At 30.8% G+C, this 19,237-nt stretch overlaps 1 protein-coding gene across 1 annotated transcript; it reads left to right on the forward strand.

The window, feature by feature from the left end:
- The first annotated feature begins 9,753 nt into the window (after positions 1–9,753).
- LOC134728207 (cell cycle checkpoint protein RAD1-like) lies at positions 9,754–19,197 on the forward strand. The gene is made up of 8 exons (XM_063592722.1): positions 9,754–9,955; positions 10,615–10,770; positions 11,946–12,034; positions 12,458–12,569; positions 13,718–13,840; positions 17,385–17,449; positions 18,102–18,246; positions 18,877–19,197. Exons 1-8 carry the CDS (start codon positions 9,845–9,847, stop codon positions 18,916–18,918), a joined length of 843 nt encoding a protein of 280 aa, XP_063448792.1. The 5' UTR covers positions 9,754–9,844; the 3' UTR covers positions 18,919–19,197.
- The last annotated feature ends 40 nt before the right edge of the window (positions 19,198–19,237 follow it).

Genomic DNA, 19,237 nt, shown 5'->3' on the forward strand with positions numbered 1-19,237 from the left:
AATTATCATGCTCCTAATATATATTTTGAAACACCAGAAACAGTCACTACAGAGTGGTTAGGGCAGAGAAAGCGTGCTTTTTCGAAACCTTTTTATAACACCATACTTTCTACTCCCTATCCCTCACTCTTTAAATGATACATTTACAGTAATTCAACGAGAGACCGATACAACCACGAAAAAAGCCACGAACACAAAACCCACAGCCTACAAAACACTAAATAACAAAATAAGACTGAAAACACTAACCAAAAAAATGTGGTTATATCAGGTGCTTTGAAAGAACTATCATGTTTTGATCCACATTTTTGAGATTGTGACACAGTGATGACTGCTGTATCTATATTTTGATTATTTTACCTAGTGTGTCTGTTTTGTTCACGCATCGTTGTAAATGTCATGGCATTTGATGCGCCTGTCATACAAGTGAGAGGTTTAGCGCTATAAAACCAGGTTCAATACACCATTTTCTACATTTGATAATGCCTGTACCAAGTCAGGAATACGACAGTTGTTGTCCACTCGTTTGATGCGTTTTATCATTTGATTTTTACTTTTGATTAGGAACTTTCTTTTTTGAATTTTCCTCCGAGCTCATTACTTTTGTGATTTTATTTTTTACATGTTTCGATTTAACTTTTATTGTCTTAAAGATATGCCTAAAATATTCGTTTTGATTAGAGGGTACTAATGAACAAATTACAAAATAACATACTTGCTTTATTCAAAACCAAAAATTTTAATTAATTAACACTATTTTTTTCAAGGTGATATGGGGAAATACAAATTGCCGAAAGTGTAGAGTCATATCAGGATACAAGTAGACAATAACAAAAACAGGGGCAATATCAAAGTAAAAAACTGAACAAAATACTTGACTAAACAAAAGTGTAGCTTGACATACGCCTCACATAAATCAAATCGGACCTCCTCGTTTTAAAAATACGCTATATCATCACAGACGTGTATGAAGGCAAGAACGTAGATATGAACTTAAATGGATAGATTTTTCGGAAGTACGAATGAACAATAGACAGATGACGTTGTTGACGTGTTAAAGACGCATGCACCCTGTTCATATAAAAGTTGTCGACCGCAGACTTTTGAGTAAACAGATAAATCCGTCAAATATCTAATGCTATTTGCACTCAACCGGGTCTTTTTTGAAAACATTTTTTTACGATTTTCACTTGAAGCCATTGTCAGTAGAATTTAGAATGAGATATATGATATTGGAAATTTGTACTTTCTATGTGTTCACTTGTCACGTGTTTTTTTTTTTACTTTGAAGCAAAGGATAGCGAGTTCTTCAAGTTGCATAATAATAAGAGTATGCTTGAACATTTGGTTTAATACACATTACGGCATTTGTCTTAAAATGAAAGAATCATTTAACACTGTTTGCTAAAAAGTGGAATGAAACATTGTAAACGTAAATGGCATGATGAATCAGTCTACCAAAATGTTTTAAAAAATATACCAACGAAAGTGCAACTTTGAAATTCGGAGAAGTAAAAAAAAAAGCATTTGTCTTACGATTAAATTCCACCATTATAATATTTTATATTGAAAGTTGAGGGTCCCTTGGTCTATAAAATTGATATCAATTACACTATTACAAAGTTACACCCTGCATATACTCTTCGATAATTGTGCCAATTTATTAAGATTACAAATGACAATTGGATTCACTCTGATGTTAACCTGTCGGCTGTACTGCTCCTGTTATAATCTAACTCATATTTATGTTCCATAAACCGCAATGTAATGTAAAATACTATGCTTTTTTCTGTACATACCATTGTTCATCTTAGGTGATACCAGAAACTAATTATATATCAGTTACTATACATGGATCTGTAGGGATGTAATAAATGTATTATACTTTAGAAAAAAAATATGCATACTGTTTTATTTTTATTTTCATCAAAACCATCAATCAAAATGGGTTAATATTTATAGTTGATTTTGTTGTTGGACGTTTTGTCAATGATTTCGATGTAAAGTTGTGTGTATATGTTATGTACTTTTAAAGGCTGAGTAACTTGAGAATATTGAAAAAAAAAGCAGATTTGGTGATTTTTCAAACGCAAACGGATGTATTTCTTTTTTCTTTTTTTGTCTTTTGATACAACTTATATACTTTTATTCAATTTCAGTTTAATCTCAAAAGCGTCCTTCACATTCTAATACCGTTACCAGAAAAGTTAATGTATTCATAGAATATGTCGTGTCTGTTTATATCTTTTGATAGCGTCCAAAATGATTTGTATCATATACAGCATATAAGTATACGGATCTTAAGCTATTGAAGGAAACGTGTGGTATAATGGATTTTGAAGATTCAAAATCTTATAAGGATCGCGAAAATTCAATTATTATTTATCATTTAACTTACATTTCCTTGTGCCCGACGTTGCTTAACTAAATTCAACAAATCACGGATATGTTTTTTCGACTGTTACTTTGAAATTATAGCAGTTTATTATATTTTTGGCGATTAAAGGCCTTTTTGAAAGCTTTATATGTATATAGAGTTTTTCATATTAATGTGATCATTGGTCTCTTATATAGTGAATTTTATATATTAGTTTCACCAGGAAATATAAATATAAAGTACCTCTGTTATATATTTTCATATTTCTTTCCATTTAGGGGGCATTCGGTACAGTGATTTTTGATCCATTGAGTTATAGACAATTACAGTCCAACATCAATATTTTATAATTGGAGATGATCGTTGATACTTGCTTCTGTATTGTTGGGTTGTTGAACCTTTAATGTTAAACCTAAATCTGCTGCTTTCATGTTTGTCTATTGTTGTTTGTTATAGGACGAAGACATTTTTGCAAATATATAACTTCCCCTAAAATCTCTCTTCTTGTTATTCTTCTTTCTTAAAAGGTTTTCCTCTTAACTTAGATAGAAGGCCTATATTAAACAATAAGTAAATTCTAACATATTTTATTCAACATAATTTACATTAATGAAAACTAGTCCGCAATTCGAGAAATTCGACGCATGTCTTTTGATCTAGAAAGGAATTAACGATCGTTCTCAATTAGTAAGAATGTGTTACATGTTTGACTTTTAAATTTTATGAAATATAACATGTTTATCTCGACAGTTAAAGCAGTAAATTAACTAAGATTAGTCGGATATGGTAGATTGCATTGTTCTTATCTGGACCGTACATCCGTAACCTTTTCTCGTATGTCATTCGGAGCATCGGAATGTTAGATAAATAGGTAATACAGGTTCGGGTAATTGACGTGAAATACTTCGTAAACAGGTGGTAAATGTATGAATGTTTTGAAACCGGTCTTTTTTAAACTTGTGCTGAAATTTTCGTTTGTGGGGTCCGCTTGTAAATTCTTGAAATAAGTTAATGCAATTACAAAACATCTACAATTTGCTGTATTCATACAAGTGTCTTGCAATGTGAAGTACGGGTGTATCAAACCAACTATCATATTTGACCGAAGCTCAGTAACGTTTATTTCCGTTTATTATGTTTGTTCAGATTAAAAAAATCAGAGTTATCTTCCACTTGTTCCATTTCTGCTTGATCGTTTGCAAGTATTCTCCACTTCTTAAATACAATTAAGCAGACTAGTCTAGTTGCGTGAAAAGTAATGTTTGGATAAACGGTGGTTTATTAAAATGTATCCAAGATTTGATTCAATGTGTTGTCGGTGAATTATTGGTGTTAATTTATTCCAGGTCTCCAGTGATGCATATTACTTAAGTTATGATATTTTATACTACACGGCCACAGTGGCTTCGAGAATAAATGCTCCACCCAGAGAGTTTTCGTAAAACTAGATTGTTTAATTTGACTCTGTTCTCTTGTATTTTCTTCTTCTCTAAATTCGATTAGGAAGAGACAGGGTTATTAAATAACCTTTTAATCAATAGTTTTATCAGAGTTGTTTAGATTTTTGTTTTAAATTTAACAGTCATGTGCAGATAAACATTTACATAGTGTTGTAGTTTGTCCAAGTAATTTTGGGTGATATATACTCGCATACAGAACAGAAAGGCTCGGATCTTTTTACATCCCCAAAAACAATAAAAAAAAAAAAAAAAAAACACCAAAGGAACAGTATAGTCTGGCTGTTAGCAATAAAGTTATTATCCCTAAAAATGTCATTTTATATCAACCACCGTATACATTTTGAAATAATATTTTTTTTATTTGATATAAAAAAGAAGATGTGGTATGATTGCCAATGAGACATCTTTCCACAAGAGACCAAAGGACACAGAAATTAACAACTATAGATAACCGTATGGCCAAATCCCATACTGCATAGTCAGCTATTAAAGGCCCTGAAATTACAATGTAAAACTATTCAAACAAAAAATAACGACCTAAATTATGTACAAAAAATTAACGAAAAACAAATATGTAACACATTAACAATTTACGACAACCACTGAATTAATAAGGAAATTTAACAATGGGAATAGACTTTCCATATGCATGTGCCTGTCCCAAGTCAGTAACCTGTACTGATTTCTGTGGTTGTCGTTGGTTGATGTATTACATATTTGTTTTTCGTTATTTTTTTGTACATAAATTAAGCCACTAGTTTTCTCGTTTGAATTTATTAATATTTGTATTTTTTTGGGCCTTTTAAAGCGGACTATGCGGTATGGGCTTTTGTTCCTTGTTGAAGGCCGTACGGTGACCTATAGTTTTTAATTTCTGTGTCCTTTTGGTATATCTTGTCGCGTTGGCAATCATACCACATCTTATTTTTTTATATTTGGTATAAAATAACTATGTCCAGTGATCTGGAAGGTTTTTTTCACTATGGGCCCAGGGCCCCTCAATAATAAATTAAATGGGCCATTTTAAAAAATTATGGGCCATGTTGTCAAATGAGTGGGCCATTTGAATTGACTTCTGTAAAAAAATAAAAAATATCATTATTTTTTCATGTTTTGGAAAAGAGGTGTTGATACTTACCTTTATGATTTTAACTAATATCATGGATATCAGTTCCAGTGATTCTGTTATTTCAATGAATATACAATAACTTCTTCCAAAACGGACAATATTAAAGATAACCTTTAAACTGTTATTGTTGCCTTGGCTTGTTCATGTTCATGTTTTTTTTAAATTTTACATTAAATTTGGGTCTTCGTCGATACCATACTCATTCCAGACGTTCCGTATTAGAGGACATTTCAGGAAAGTCTCCTGCACTTCTTGTATTATTATTATTACTTCGTCATGATGACAAGAATAACAGTAGAGAGTAGTACCATTAATTGATAGAACAAAACAATAATACGCTGTAGTCATGTTTACAAAATGTTAAAACGAGCCAAAGACCAAAAAATGACAAGGACAATTAAGCGCCTTTTATGGAGACAAAAACTATATTCATAAAAAGGCTTCAGGGGTTTTCAATCGAAATAATAGCAAGCTAAACTAAATTAAATCTCGTCTGTAATAGCCAAATTTCACAAATGTAAAGTTGTTTATAAAAAATTATATCATGAATGATGGTTGATTACGTTTTTTGGGTTATCTGTTAAACCGCATGGTTCTATTATTACAATAGGAAAACACCCGAGACGTTAAACCGCATGGTTCTATTACCATAGGAAAACACCCGAGACGTCCTAAAAAAAATATAGGTGCTCCTATGATTGGAGGAACATTATGCAGTTGTGTACACACACATGGCGGCACATAACACGATCGGAAATCTATTTGACGATATCTGAACGTTTCAAAACAATGTGAAAAATATCGTGCGCCACGTGGGCGCTTACATTTGTCACTCTATGCGCCATTTCTGGTGAATTTGCGCTATAGGCGCAGGGCGCACGTCCTTCCCGATCACTGATGTCAAATTTTAAATTCTAGAATAAAAAAAAGTCAGTAAACAGCTTAGTGTATACTATGCTTTATGTAACTCAATATAGTAAAAAAAAAAAAAAAACATAACACATACGTTCTACTTGTCTATAGACATACAGAAGAAATACGTAAATAAATCAGGATAAAAAAATTCAAATCATCAATTTTTTATCAACAATATGTAATATTCATATTGGTTAAATGTGTTAAGTTGTTTAAAAGTTTTATTACCGGGTACCATGTCGTTGTTATATACCATACGTTGTTACCACATAAAACGTCTGTATATTGATTCGTTTTTTTCGCTTTACTAGCGCATGCATGAAAACAAAAAGCAGATTTTTGAAAATTTTCATTTTAAACAAATACGCCACTGACCGATATCAAGTGGACTGTTCTATGAGCTTTCTTTTCATAACGACTGTTTTTCCAATTTTAACATATATTTTCTTCATATTCAGTTTTGGTGTTAGTCGAACAGGAAATTTAAGTTTTAAGCCATATCCATGTTTGTCAATCCTATAATACCAGCTCTCACTTAATGGAAGTTTGGAGAAGTCATTTGCGCAATACAATATCACATCTTTGTCGGTTTGAAAGCAATATCTGAAAATGTTCAAGTCAAATTTTATTACAGTAGTATCCCTTCTGACGTTGGGTCTAACCCGATCTTGAACTGCATCCTCGAATGTATTAGCTCTTGAGAGTAAACGGTGATGGTCAATTCTCTTTGGAAAATACTCGGCGAGAGAATGTTGATCAATGTTGGACTTGGATTTCCAGGTTGTCTCAGTATTTGGACGATCATGCCATTTTACAAGATACAATACACCCTAAAAGACAAACACAGATGTCAGGTATTAATTTAGTTTATTATTTTGCACATTAATAATCAAACCATTTTTTTTTGGTTTGAACTGTTTTACAATTGTCATTTGGTGGCATTTTGTAGCTTACTATTGGGTATGATTTTTGCTCATTGTTGAAGGGTTTAGGTTGACCTGTACCTTATTTGTACTCTTGGCGAGAGTTTCCAATTGGCAATAATACATGTGTGCAACTCTTTTCAAACTACCTTGTATGTCCAATGATTTGCGCCTAATATTTTAAGTTAAAGCATACTAGTACACGATTGTACCAATTCCAAAATAACATTTTAGTTGATTAACATGATTAAAGGAACTACATGATCATGACTGTCGTTTCTTTTCAGTCTGTATCGTAATCCTGACAATGTTCACTAGGGATCACTAGGCGAAGTTATAATCCATATAAAGTAACAGCAATATAAGTAATTTTTCGTAAATGAGGCGTGTTTATTCGGTTGGTGTATTTGAAGTGATAGTACTAATATAATTTTTGTACAGCGTACTATTAAAATAAAAATACGTAAAACTATAAGAAATGACTGCAATGAGGAAATGATGAGCAAGCAGGCAATAAAAATCGACAAAATGTAAATTATTATTATTTTTTTCATTACTTACTTTTTTTGGTGTCGATTTCTTAACAATAATTCTTTCAATTTTCAACGTCTCCTGTAAACCAACTCTGAGTGGTGCTGATGCAAGGCTGGAAAACGTCGAGAACTCTTCAAAACTCACTTTTTGTTCCCCGCTCTTTTCGATATTTGACATTGTTGCAATCAGTTATAATTAAAAGTTCTAAGTGTAGTAATAGTCTCAGTATAGTATTTTTACTGATTGTTCAGACGATTACGTGCTAAAAAAATTATTTTGAATGCAGAAAGTAATTTTTATACTTTGAAATATCCCAGAAGAGGATATAACTCTATATTATGTAACAGGAAATGCTTATCTGATGCCAGTATTTGACCAAAGACGGCAACTCTTGTTTATTGTCACTGGTGTCAACCTTTCATAGTATCAAGCTGTATACAGCCACAGTAATGTCTACGTGTGACTTCCGGTAACTTACGAAATTAGTAGGAATACGGAGTTATAATTTCATTATGTATAGTTTTTTACATGTATTTTTTTGATAAAAATTACATTTATTTATCACAAAATTATCATGATCATGACCATGGATCGAAGTATTATATTCAATAGAATAATTCCATGATCACACTAAGAAGAACATTCTTACAATGATGCCAAGGTTATATAATTTGTCTCTATCTTTGTAAATTAGTACAGTTGCATATCCCAATGACAGTAAAATATTTTTAACCATACCTTCTGATTAAAAAAAGCTCTTACACTTATGCATGCACAGACTTTTTTTGAAGAGATATATCGGAATTCTAAACGTTAAAAAACCTAGCCAAATAGATAATATAAAAACCGCTATATCAAAAATTCAAAATCAGAACTATGACTCATCACTGTTATTTCAGTATTAATAGTTTTCCCTCCTCTTTTTTTAAATTTGTCTATTCCATAGAAAAACCAAAACATTTGACCTACCTTATAACACACTACTCAAGAGGTAAAATCGAACAACATGTACATATCCAAATATTTTCAAGTATTTGCATAGAAAAAAAAACTTACCCGTATAACGTTCTTGTGTATTCTTGTAGAATGTAGGACAGAAAGTCACAGGACAAAAAGTCACAATTCCTTTTTTCTGATTATTTTCTTTGAATAAAAAACGCTTATTTCTACAAAAATAGTTTTGTATTTTTCTTGAACTATTGTAGATCATTGTACATAAACCAATATCAAAGATACTTAGATAATTGTTAAAAAAAAAGTCAAAGTGACTTGGCACTTAAATGGCTTCATGGTGCCAAGAAATCTTTCTTTTGCACGATTAAAATTGAAAAAATCTTTACTTTTCAACATGTTTGAAGTATAATGACACATTTCCTATAATGTAAAATATGAATATATGTATTAAAAAGTAAATATTTCAAGATATTTCTATCACATGCTCAAAAAATTGTCAACCGTGAGATTATTTGTGTCTTTTTGTCCTGTGACATTTTGTACTAGAGACTTTATGTTTTGTGCCACTTTTTGTCCTGTGACTTTCTGTCCGTTTACCATTCTTCTATTCGCCGTATGATTGGGTGAAAAAAAATGGAGTTGAGTTCAATAAGGGTAGGGAAGGTTTGTAACGTAAATCAATAGGTTAAACTGTTTCAGAAGATCGTACGAAATTTTACAGGAGTGATATAACGTGGCGGACCCAGCAATTTTGAATAGGACTTCCCATCTCAGGACAAGAAGGGGGTATATTTTCCATTGATCGTCAAAAAATGGGGTTACAACTCCCGGACCCCCCCCCCCTTTACAGAATCTGCTACTGTATAGAAAAGCGGAATATAGAAACAGAGACGTATGAGACATATATTGTGTTGCATTTGTGTTATGTAAACAATGTTGAAAGGTGATGCGGATAAGAATATTCTAGATTTTCCATAGACTGTAATGCAAATTAATTTAATTGATATTTATCGTTACCAGTTGAATAAAGTAATTTTACTCTTTTAATCTGGTTAAAGACACTATAATATATATATATCCATTTTGATTTTTAACATACAATAACCACTGGTTAAAAAATAATCGGCAATATAAATAATCAGCTATCACCTTCAAATAGATGAAAAATCTAGAGGATTCCTGTTGGCATCACCCCTGAAAAATGTAAATACAAGGATGTCTGAGAATACATGTATATTAGTTATATGTCTCAGTCTGATGGAAGAATATTGAATAATTTAAAAGTATAATGTGTACAAATATATCTGAAATTAAAAATCATTGGTCCTATTCAAAAAATTTTAACAACTTCTTCCCTTTTTAACAAAATTACTCGTCTAGTTTATCAACATAAAAATCCAGTCTATTTTCTTAAAATAAAAGGGTGATAAAATCTTTCCTTTACTCGCAAATTTTACACTCTCCTGTAATGAAGGAAAATAAATTCAATTGAAAATGGCGGGGGAAACAAAAAAATGATTTTTCTGACAATTTTAACCCAATTTATCTGACTATGGCACTTTCAACGCAACAGCCTGAAAATGATGATAGATATGTACTTTTAGCTAAAATAGACAATGCGAGAAATGTATCGAACATTCTGAAAGCCATTCATTTTAAAGAGGTAAATAAGAGACCAAAGTTACATGTAGCTGTGAAACACAAACAACACATCACTATCTATAATAGTCCAACTAACCAATATCAGGTCTTTCTAGAGGATGAAGCCAGTCTAGAGAGAAACATGCATGTGCAACTCATTTTGATTTTAGTCTTTTGAAAAAAAAGTAGATTGTTTTGGTGGTGGGAAAATATTGTAAAGGACACATCTCCATTAATCTTTAGGGAGTGTACATGGATCAGCTGTACCCTTGCAGTCAATCAAGGGGTGCGTCTCAATTTGCAGAATCTCGAAGTACATATATATAAATACATGTAGATATGATTACACTCTTTTGAAAGAAGACTTTATTGTGTTTTGCCCTATATAAAGCTTAAGTCTGGCTTTCCCATGCTTCTTTTAAATTTATATAATGAGAATAATATTAGAACCTTCTATTTTATGTTTAAGTTCTATGATTGTATGCTTAAGAGTTTGAAAGTTGGAGAATAAGACATGTAAGAAAGAAAAGTGCATTGACACAACAACTAAACAATAATTGTAGTCAGTAAAGTTGCATTTTTAAAAATTTTTAATGATTAACTGGGATTATTTGAAGTTTTAATTTTTCATAACTAAGAAATCAAAAAGTAAGTCAAACATGTATTTGGTTTCTTTTCCAGTCAGCCACAGTGTTTGCTAGTTCTATGGGATTTAAGGTGACAGTTGAAGATTCTAAGTGTGTACAGGCCAATGCCTTTATTCAGGAAGCTCTGTTCCATGAATTTGTAATGAAAGAAGACCAGATCACCTTTAAAATCAATCTAACAGTGCTACTGGTTTGTGTTACATGTATTAGTCTGACGGTTACATCATACTGAAAGAGCTGAAAATATTCCTTAAATGTATATGTAGATATCACAAGGTGTGGTACATGTATGAGTGCCAATGAGACAACTCTTTCATCCAAGTCACAATTTGTAAGAGTAAATTAAACCACTATATGAAAAAGAACTGTCTTCATCACACAGCCTTGCATTTGCTCACACTGAACAGTCATGACAGTAGGTTATAAAAGGCCAAAAAAATTACTAGTGTAAAACCATTTATGATTCAAAACAGAAAAAAACAACAGTCATGACAGTCTAATTTACATGATCTACATTGTATATAACAAATGAGAAACACTTATCATTGCTTATGAACCATATGATCAACAAATGAAAACAACTAAACATCAGGTTCCTGACATAGGACAGATGCAAACAAATGCATGTTTATTTGATATTTACGTACTAAATAGTGTGTTAAAATTACATTGTTAACCACAATCTATATACATGTATTACATGAGGTTAAGAAGCTTTTTTTCTTATGGCATGTCAAAATAGACATCTAACATGTCTAACATAAATAATTAATTGTGTAAATTTTTTTATATAAAAGAAAGCATGGTTAAGAAATATGGTATACTGTGAAATTTTTTATACAATTTAAACTGAAATTTACTCAATATTGCAAAAATTAAAATTGCATTTTTAATAGTCAAAAATGACTAAATCACAATAAGAAATGCACGCTAGGAAATGTGGTATAATTGCCAATGAGACAACTACAAATGTATCCACTTAAGTTCAAATGACAAAGATAGAATGAATTATATATGTATAGGTCACCGCAATGTATATTTGTCAAAGTTTTTAGGTGGGAAAAATGCACTAACTTACTGTATGAATATGAATAACAGCAATAAAAGAATTTGATTTAACATGTTAAATGCATTTGTGAGTTTTAAAAACACCAAACCCTCCAAGAATCCTTATTTAATATCAGCAGGAATTCTTCTATAGTACACATAAAAAATTTGCTATTTCATTATTTGTTTTGAATTTTTATTTGATGCATAATTAATTGCAATAAACATACAGAAAGTATGGTATCAAATTTACCACCAGAAGATGCATGTAATGTATTAAATTATAGAACAAGTAATAAGTATGATATAATTTAACAGGAATGTCTAACAATATTTGGTGGGACACCAGGAGAAAGTACCAGTCTAAAGATGTGTTACGCTGGCTATGGATGTCCTCTTATTCTTGTGTAAGTGTATTACTTCAATTGTAAGTAAATATGTATGTCACAGATACTTTAAATACATACAATTTACATACACGAAATTGAAGAGAGATAGACGTACACTTGCCATGAGACAACTATCCAACAGAGACAAAAGAACAAATATGTTAATTATCATGATTAGATGTCAACTTATATCCTTCAATAATTAACAAAAAGATACCATTTAATGAGCTGTAAAAGACCCAATTATAAATAAGAACAAAATTTGAAACATGTGACAAAGGAAAAATCCAACGACCTGAATGTATCTCACCTATAATAATGACCATTCACATTCAAACTATTACATGACTAAAGTGAAACATTTCGTACAATGTATGTAATGTAACAGTTTGATTTCAAGTTTAGGCATTGATTCATTTATGTCTCTTATTTACATTCCAGTTTAGAAGAAGATGGTGTTCTGACAGACTGCAGTATTAAGACTTTGGAACCAGATGAGATCTTAGACTTCAACTTCTGTAGCACAAATGTTATCAATAAAATTATTATGAAGGTAGGCTCAATGTATAACTGCCAACATTTCAAAATGGTAGGATGGCTCTCATAGCCACACAAAATCTTGAAAGGATCCTTCAAATTTATTTTAAAGATATGTTTTGTTTTTTCATACTTTTGTTTTAAATTGTGGACAAAAATTGCTCCTTTAAATTTTCAAATTTGTTCAAATAGTGAAAGTTGGCAGGTATGTCGATGAATTTAAGTTACATTTTTTACTGTGTCTATTCATGTTTTTGTATCTAGAGCTATTTAGACTATATAATATATTAAATGTACAATTCACTAAAGCTTCAAAAAGTTAGGAAAAATATTTCCACAGTCTATTTGAGTAGGCATTACTAGAACATGCAACAAATTTACTACAAATAAAGACCAAATGATATAAGTTTGTACTGGCCATAGACACATAGATGTAACAGTATAATATATAGTTGATATGAGCAGTGAATATAAGTTTCTTTCAAAGAAAAATAAACTTTGGAACATGTCAAAAGTTTGCATTAGCCATATACCTGTCAATGTAGCTCCACAAAGTGGACTTAACTCCTGTCCCTGTTAAATTTAGCCTCTGAACAGCTTGCATCAAATGGACATTAAGAGATGTTGGACCTAGGGAATTCAACAAAAATTCCTAAAAGACATCATTCAGTCCACCAATAAACAGACAAAATTCATGTACTGTAAATTCAGAAATTATTGCGAGTTTTTTTTTATTGCGAATAATGCGACTGAGTTGTCAACGCAATAATTAAAACTCGCATTTTGTAATATTTTAACTGAAATAAGCATGACTTTTCTCAAAATCATAAAAATTAAAATCGCATTCAAGTGTAAAATGACAAATTCGCAATAATAAATGCACGCAATAATTTCTGAATTTACAGTATACACTTTGTCTAAAGATACAATTAGTTCATGTAATTTACTACATAACTATTGCCATGTTCAAATTTATTTTGCTATTCTGATACTATTCATTAGTTATAATGATTTTGTTGGTTCATATAGCATGTCTAAATAAAATGTTCCTTAGGAAGATATTACCATTTGTATACCTCAAATTTTCTGCTAATGAAAGTTTCAAATTATATTTTTAAACAATATATATACGATATATATTTAATGCCATTTGTTCTTTTTTAGTCAGAATGTTTAAAGGAAGCTTTCAGTGAGCTAGACATGAGCAGTGATATATTACAGTTCCTGATGTCACCTGACTCTCCACACTTCAGATTATCTACCTTTGGTAATGCAGGTAGCACACATGTAAGTCTAATACACAAGTTCTCTATGTCACATGACTCTCCACACTTCAGATTATCTACATTTGGTAATGCAGGTAGCACACATGTAAGTCTAATACACATGTTATCTATGTCACCTGACTCTCCACACTTCAGATTATCTACCTTTGGTAATGCAGGTAGCACACATGTAAGGCCCAAGACCACAATTAATGACCCCGCTTTTTGTTGTCCACGAATATAGTTCCTTTTAATTAGAGTGTATTTTTCCTTAATTTTTTTTCTTTCCTTTCCTCACTCATTTCTTAAATCTTTTTGGGTGGAAATGAAAGAAGAGAGGTCAAATAAATGTTTGGATGTTGTATTTTAACTGATTTTGATATGGAATGAGTGATTAGGCCAAGTGCAAAAAGGGGATATTTACAGTTTTCGGAACATCTCTTGACTTGTCAATAGGGGTATGGATGTGTATTGGGGAAATTTGTAAAAGTGATTGCTTCAATCTTTCTGAATTTTGGATATATATTTGGACTAGGACTATACATTACACACACAAAAAATTTGACAAAAGTGCATGGTGCAATTTTTTTAATGATGCAAAAGGTTATAAAGAACTGATAGAGGAATTAATTGTGGTCTGTGGCCTAAGAGGTGCATTTCAGCAAATTTTGAATTTTTACTTTGGCATCTTTTCTGAATGATTTATTGGTATTGATTTGTCAAACTATATGAGAAGAAATGATTTTCTCTTTCATTTGATAGAAATTTTGTGAAAAAGTCACTTTTCAGGTAAAATGCCTTAAATGTAGCTTTTTCACTTTTTTCACTATTTTTTCAAAAACAGCATGCTTAATTTCTCTCTGAGAGTCTTTTTCTGATATCTATATGTGTTTGTGGTATTTATTTCAGTTGTTTAACTTATTTGTGAACTCTGAACACAAAAAAAAGTAGATAAAAACATGAAAAGAGTGCAAAATGTGCTGTTTTAATAGTCTAAGTCTAACGGTCAGTATACGCAGCAGGTGAAATGTGAAGTTCTATGCACTTAAAAGTTGTATTCCAAAACAGATTGCACTGAACCTACATCAAAAACACTTATTACTGGTTGCTTAACCATTTCTGTTTCACAGACGACCTTTACTTTCTTCTGTTGGATAGCCAGTGGTTAAAATATTGGCCTTTTGAGGCTGAAATTTCATTCAGTTTTTAAACAGTAAAGTTAATAAACTTTGCATCAGACCATACTGTCTACATATATAGTTGAAAGTGACAGTCTTGTTACATCCAGGCTTCATGTTTTATCATATCTAAGTACAGATTTTAGCAAAAAGAAGTATATCTTCATCTCCCATATCATTTATATGCTTTTAAATATGCAAATGTAGGGAACGGCCAAAACTGGCAACCTGTTTTTTTAAGCATAACATTGCTAAAGACCATTTTATCCACATGTGTTATGCTATTTGAAACTTATATTTCAATTAAAAGTACATTTATAACCTGTTAAAGTTTTTTTAATAACTTAACAACTTCAGAAAATTGTGGTAAGTGAAAAATATTACATTTGATATAAGGCCTCACCCTAATTGAAAACCTCTATTTTTTGCCACAGGCTCATATAAAATTAACTTCTGGCCATTTTTCATAAGTCTGATACATGAAGTATGCTTTCTGTTGCTTTAAATAGAGTTTAACTTATACATAAAGACACTAAAAAGTGTTAGTTTTGGTATCTTTTGGATTTTAGAAGCTCAAATTTGATAGTTTTAATTGTTCTAATTCAACGCCACAATTCAGCACCCAAAGTTCAGATATAAAAAATGCCACATTTTTTTTATTTGGTATTATATGGCTTTGAAACTTTGTTGCCTGTTTTATAATATACTAAGCTTGAATCATGCCAAGTTTTATTAGAATTGGTCAAGTTTTAGGCCCCTAATAGGCCCAAGACCACAATTAATGACCCCGCTTTTCGTTGTCCACGAATATAGTTCCTTTTAATTAGAGTGTATTTTTCCTTAATTTTTTTTCTTTCCTTTCCTCACTCATTTCTTAAATCTTTTTGGGTGGAAATGAAAGAAGAGAGGTCAAATAAATGTTTGGATGTTGTATTTTAACTGATTTTGATATGGAATGAGTGATTAGGCCAAGTGCAAAAAGGGGATATTTACAGTTTTCGGAACATCTCTTGACTTGTCAATAGGGGTATGGATGTGTATTGGCGAAATTTGTAAAAGTGATTGCTTCAATCTTTCTGAATTTTGGATATATATTTGGACTAGGACTATACATTACACACACAAAAAATTTGACAAAAGTGCATGGTGCAATTTTTTTAATGATGCAAAAGGTTATAAAGAACTGATAGAGGAATTAATTGTGGTCTGTGGCCGTAAGTCTAATACACAAGTTAACTATGTCACATGACTCTCCACACTTCAGATTGTCTACCTTTGGTAATGCTGGTAGTACACATGTAAGTAAAGGGAGGCATCTAGTGATGTGAAAGTCTTGTCAGGTTGTCCAAGCCACTTATTTGCATCATTTTCAAAATGAATATTTCATGATCATTTATAAGTTTCTCAAACAAATTCACCTAATTTTATATTATATTAAAAAAAAAGTTGTGGTATGATTGCCAATGTTGCCTTATTTGGTTGACATATCTTGAAATAAATCATAAATACTTCAGTCTCGTCAAATTGAATTAAGGGAAACAACTCTTGATTAGCTATAAACTAAAAACACACAAGAATTTATATAAAGTGGTTTCATAATTATTTGTGGAATGCTAACTTTCATGGATTTCATTGGTATTCATGGTAAACCCAAAGTCTGAATGTTTAATGAAGAATAAGCTTTCAGATATGATTGTATCCAGACTTTTGTAGATTATCAAAATTGAAAATTCAAATAAAAAAACTTTTCCCTCAACCTTTCGGAAGTCAGTATCTACAAAATAGATGAATCCACAGTATAATAAACAGAACATTTTACAGAATACATAATTCAAGGAGATATAGTGTTTTGACTGATGAACAGTCTCATACCAACAAAAGTTAAATATTTTAGGCCTAGGGTATATAGTCATCTTCCAAGACAACTTACAATTTCTGTTAAAATCTCCAGCTTCAATTTGTAACTCAGCCAAGATCTTTTTCTTATAACATAAAAAGTTTTTAATTAACACTCAATGTATAGACGTATTACACATAGAATTATTTTTGTTGCATAAATCTTTGACATTACGAACAAAATTGTTAATTCAGGGTTGTGTACTAGACTAGTTGTTACATAGATATTGATAGCAGCTATGATATTGAACTCAACCCTGCTGAATTTGCTATATAAAAGAATGAAGAATTGTTCTGACATATCATACAGGTATTTGATGCACTGCAGAATTGATTTGTTTACCTTTTAATATATCTCAGTCTAGACAGGTTTTAAGTTTACAGAACCTTCTGCTTAAATAAAAAAGTTTTTTTTTGTATTATAAATATAATAATTACTGACCCTTTCTTGTTTACAATATTTTAGTTTGTAATGTTAACTTTATATTTCAGTCAGATTTTCCTAAGGAATCAGATATGATGGAATCATTCCAGTGTACACAGACACAAACTAACAGGTATTTGTGCTTTTTTTTAAACTTAATTAGAAATTAAATTGATAGACCTCAGATAAATTCAATTTCTCACTTATGATGTAAGTTATTGAAATGTTTTATGTAACTTCACTGTCTGAATTGTCATTTTGAAAATTTGACTAATTGCAAAGGACAGGAGAAAAAAAATGCATGTAAAGAAAGTCTAATGGCACTATTTCCCAAGAATAAAAGAATAGAGGTCCAATTTGTTGCAAATATTTCATCTGTGCAAGGGTGATATATTAATAAAAAAAAAAAGTTTTTTCTTTAAAAGTGTATAAATATCTTAGAGAAATGAAATTCTTAAGAGCAAATGCAATCCACTTTCGGATATTGATAATATTTCTAAGGGACATAACTCTTGTATTTGATTAAATTTGATAAAAGTTGGGCAAGAATTGTAAATTTGAAAGTTCATTTTGCCATATAATTAATTTTTCAAAGTGTCATAACTCTTTTCACAATTTTTTATTGGCACTTATTCCCAAACATGCATTAGATAATGATTAAAATGATTGATTTTTGGTTGCTTAACTTCCAGTGGCAAATATTGCATGCATGTTCAGTTTAACTATTTAATGCTCATAATAAGTTTTATAAAAATCTGTGTCAACATTTTATAATTTGATTACAGGTATAAGATATCTTTATTGAAGCCGTCAGTGAAAGCCCTAGCACTATCCACGAGAGTATCCATCAGAACAGATAATAGAGGATTTCTCTCATTACAGTTTATGATCAAGAATGAAGACGGACAAGTTTGCTTTGTAGAATTTTATGTATGTATTAATTGTCTAACTGCATGAATCTGACAAATCAGAACTTCTGTAAAATAGAAATTTGGTCATGATTAAATCTAAATACATGTTGTTTTTTTTTAACAATAATGATTTTGCAACTTTGTATTAAGGACATATTCTAGACTGTAAAACAGATTTAGTTTTAGATAAATGACTTAAAAATGAGATTCTTTTGAAGTTATATTATTGAATGGTTAAGACATTTATCTGTTTCAACAGTTTATTAATTATTTACATGTATATGATGTCTTTGTTGAAGCCAACAGTCAAGCCACCAGCACTATCTATTTGTCCTCATTTACAAAATTTTACAAAAGGATCAAAATGGCTATGCACTGTCATATTTTTATTTTGACTTTTTGACTTCCAAATGAAGATATGTTTGAAAACATCCACGAGACAGCAAACCAATAACACAAATATACAGAGCATTCGGTCATAAAACTTTATGTGGTATTTGAGTACAAATTTTGTTCTTAAAACACCAAATCCAATAATTTGATTGTTTAATTTCTTAGTTTGTGTACAATAATTGTGCTCTTAAGTTTATCAACCACAAAGCCTGGTCTTTTGATATAGTCCTCATGTTTAAAATTCTATATTTTGTAGTGTGCACCAGATGAAGATGTAGATGAAGGACCTGAGCCATAGAAGATAATGAACACTTCTTATTGAAATGTGCCAAGCATTGTTGTTCTGAAATGTCATGAATCATGACTTACTAAGACTTATTTGAAACTTTTAAGGGCAGTGATACCAACATACTTTTTATAAAGATTCAAACTAAACACTTGTAAAATCATGGATATGTCGACTCATTTGTGGAACTATATGAAATTCTGCAATGACTTCCTCAAGCCTTGTTATTTATTGAATTATTTGTTAAGAATATTAGTTTACACATGCTGTAAATAAAATATAATGTAACATTATATGTGAAAAGTTATTATTCTTGAAAGCTTTTGTGTCA

The sequence above is a fragment of the Mytilus trossulus genome, chromosome 8 (genome assembly GCF_036588685.1).
Source record: "Mytilus trossulus isolate FHL-02 chromosome 8, PNRI_Mtr1.1.1.hap1, whole genome shotgun sequence".
Lineage (NCBI taxonomy): Eukaryota > Metazoa > Mollusca > Bivalvia > Mytilida > Mytilidae > Mytilus > Mytilus trossulus.

What these genes read in the sequence shown, in the direction of transcription:
- LOC134728207 (XM_063592722.1), top strand. Translation starts at nt 9,845, where the DNA reads ATGGCACTTTCAACGCAACAGCCTGAAAATGATGATAGATATGTACTT. An exon ending in TCAATCTAACAGTGCTACTG is followed by an intron (nt 10,771 to 11,945) that starts GTTTGTGTTACA and finishes ATAATTTAACAG; the next exon opens with GAATGTCTAACAATATTTGG. An exon ending in GGATGTCCTCTTATTCTTGT is followed by an intron (nt 12,035 to 12,457) that starts GTAAGTGTATTA and finishes TTTACATTCCAG; the next exon opens with TTTAGAAGAAGATGGTGTTC.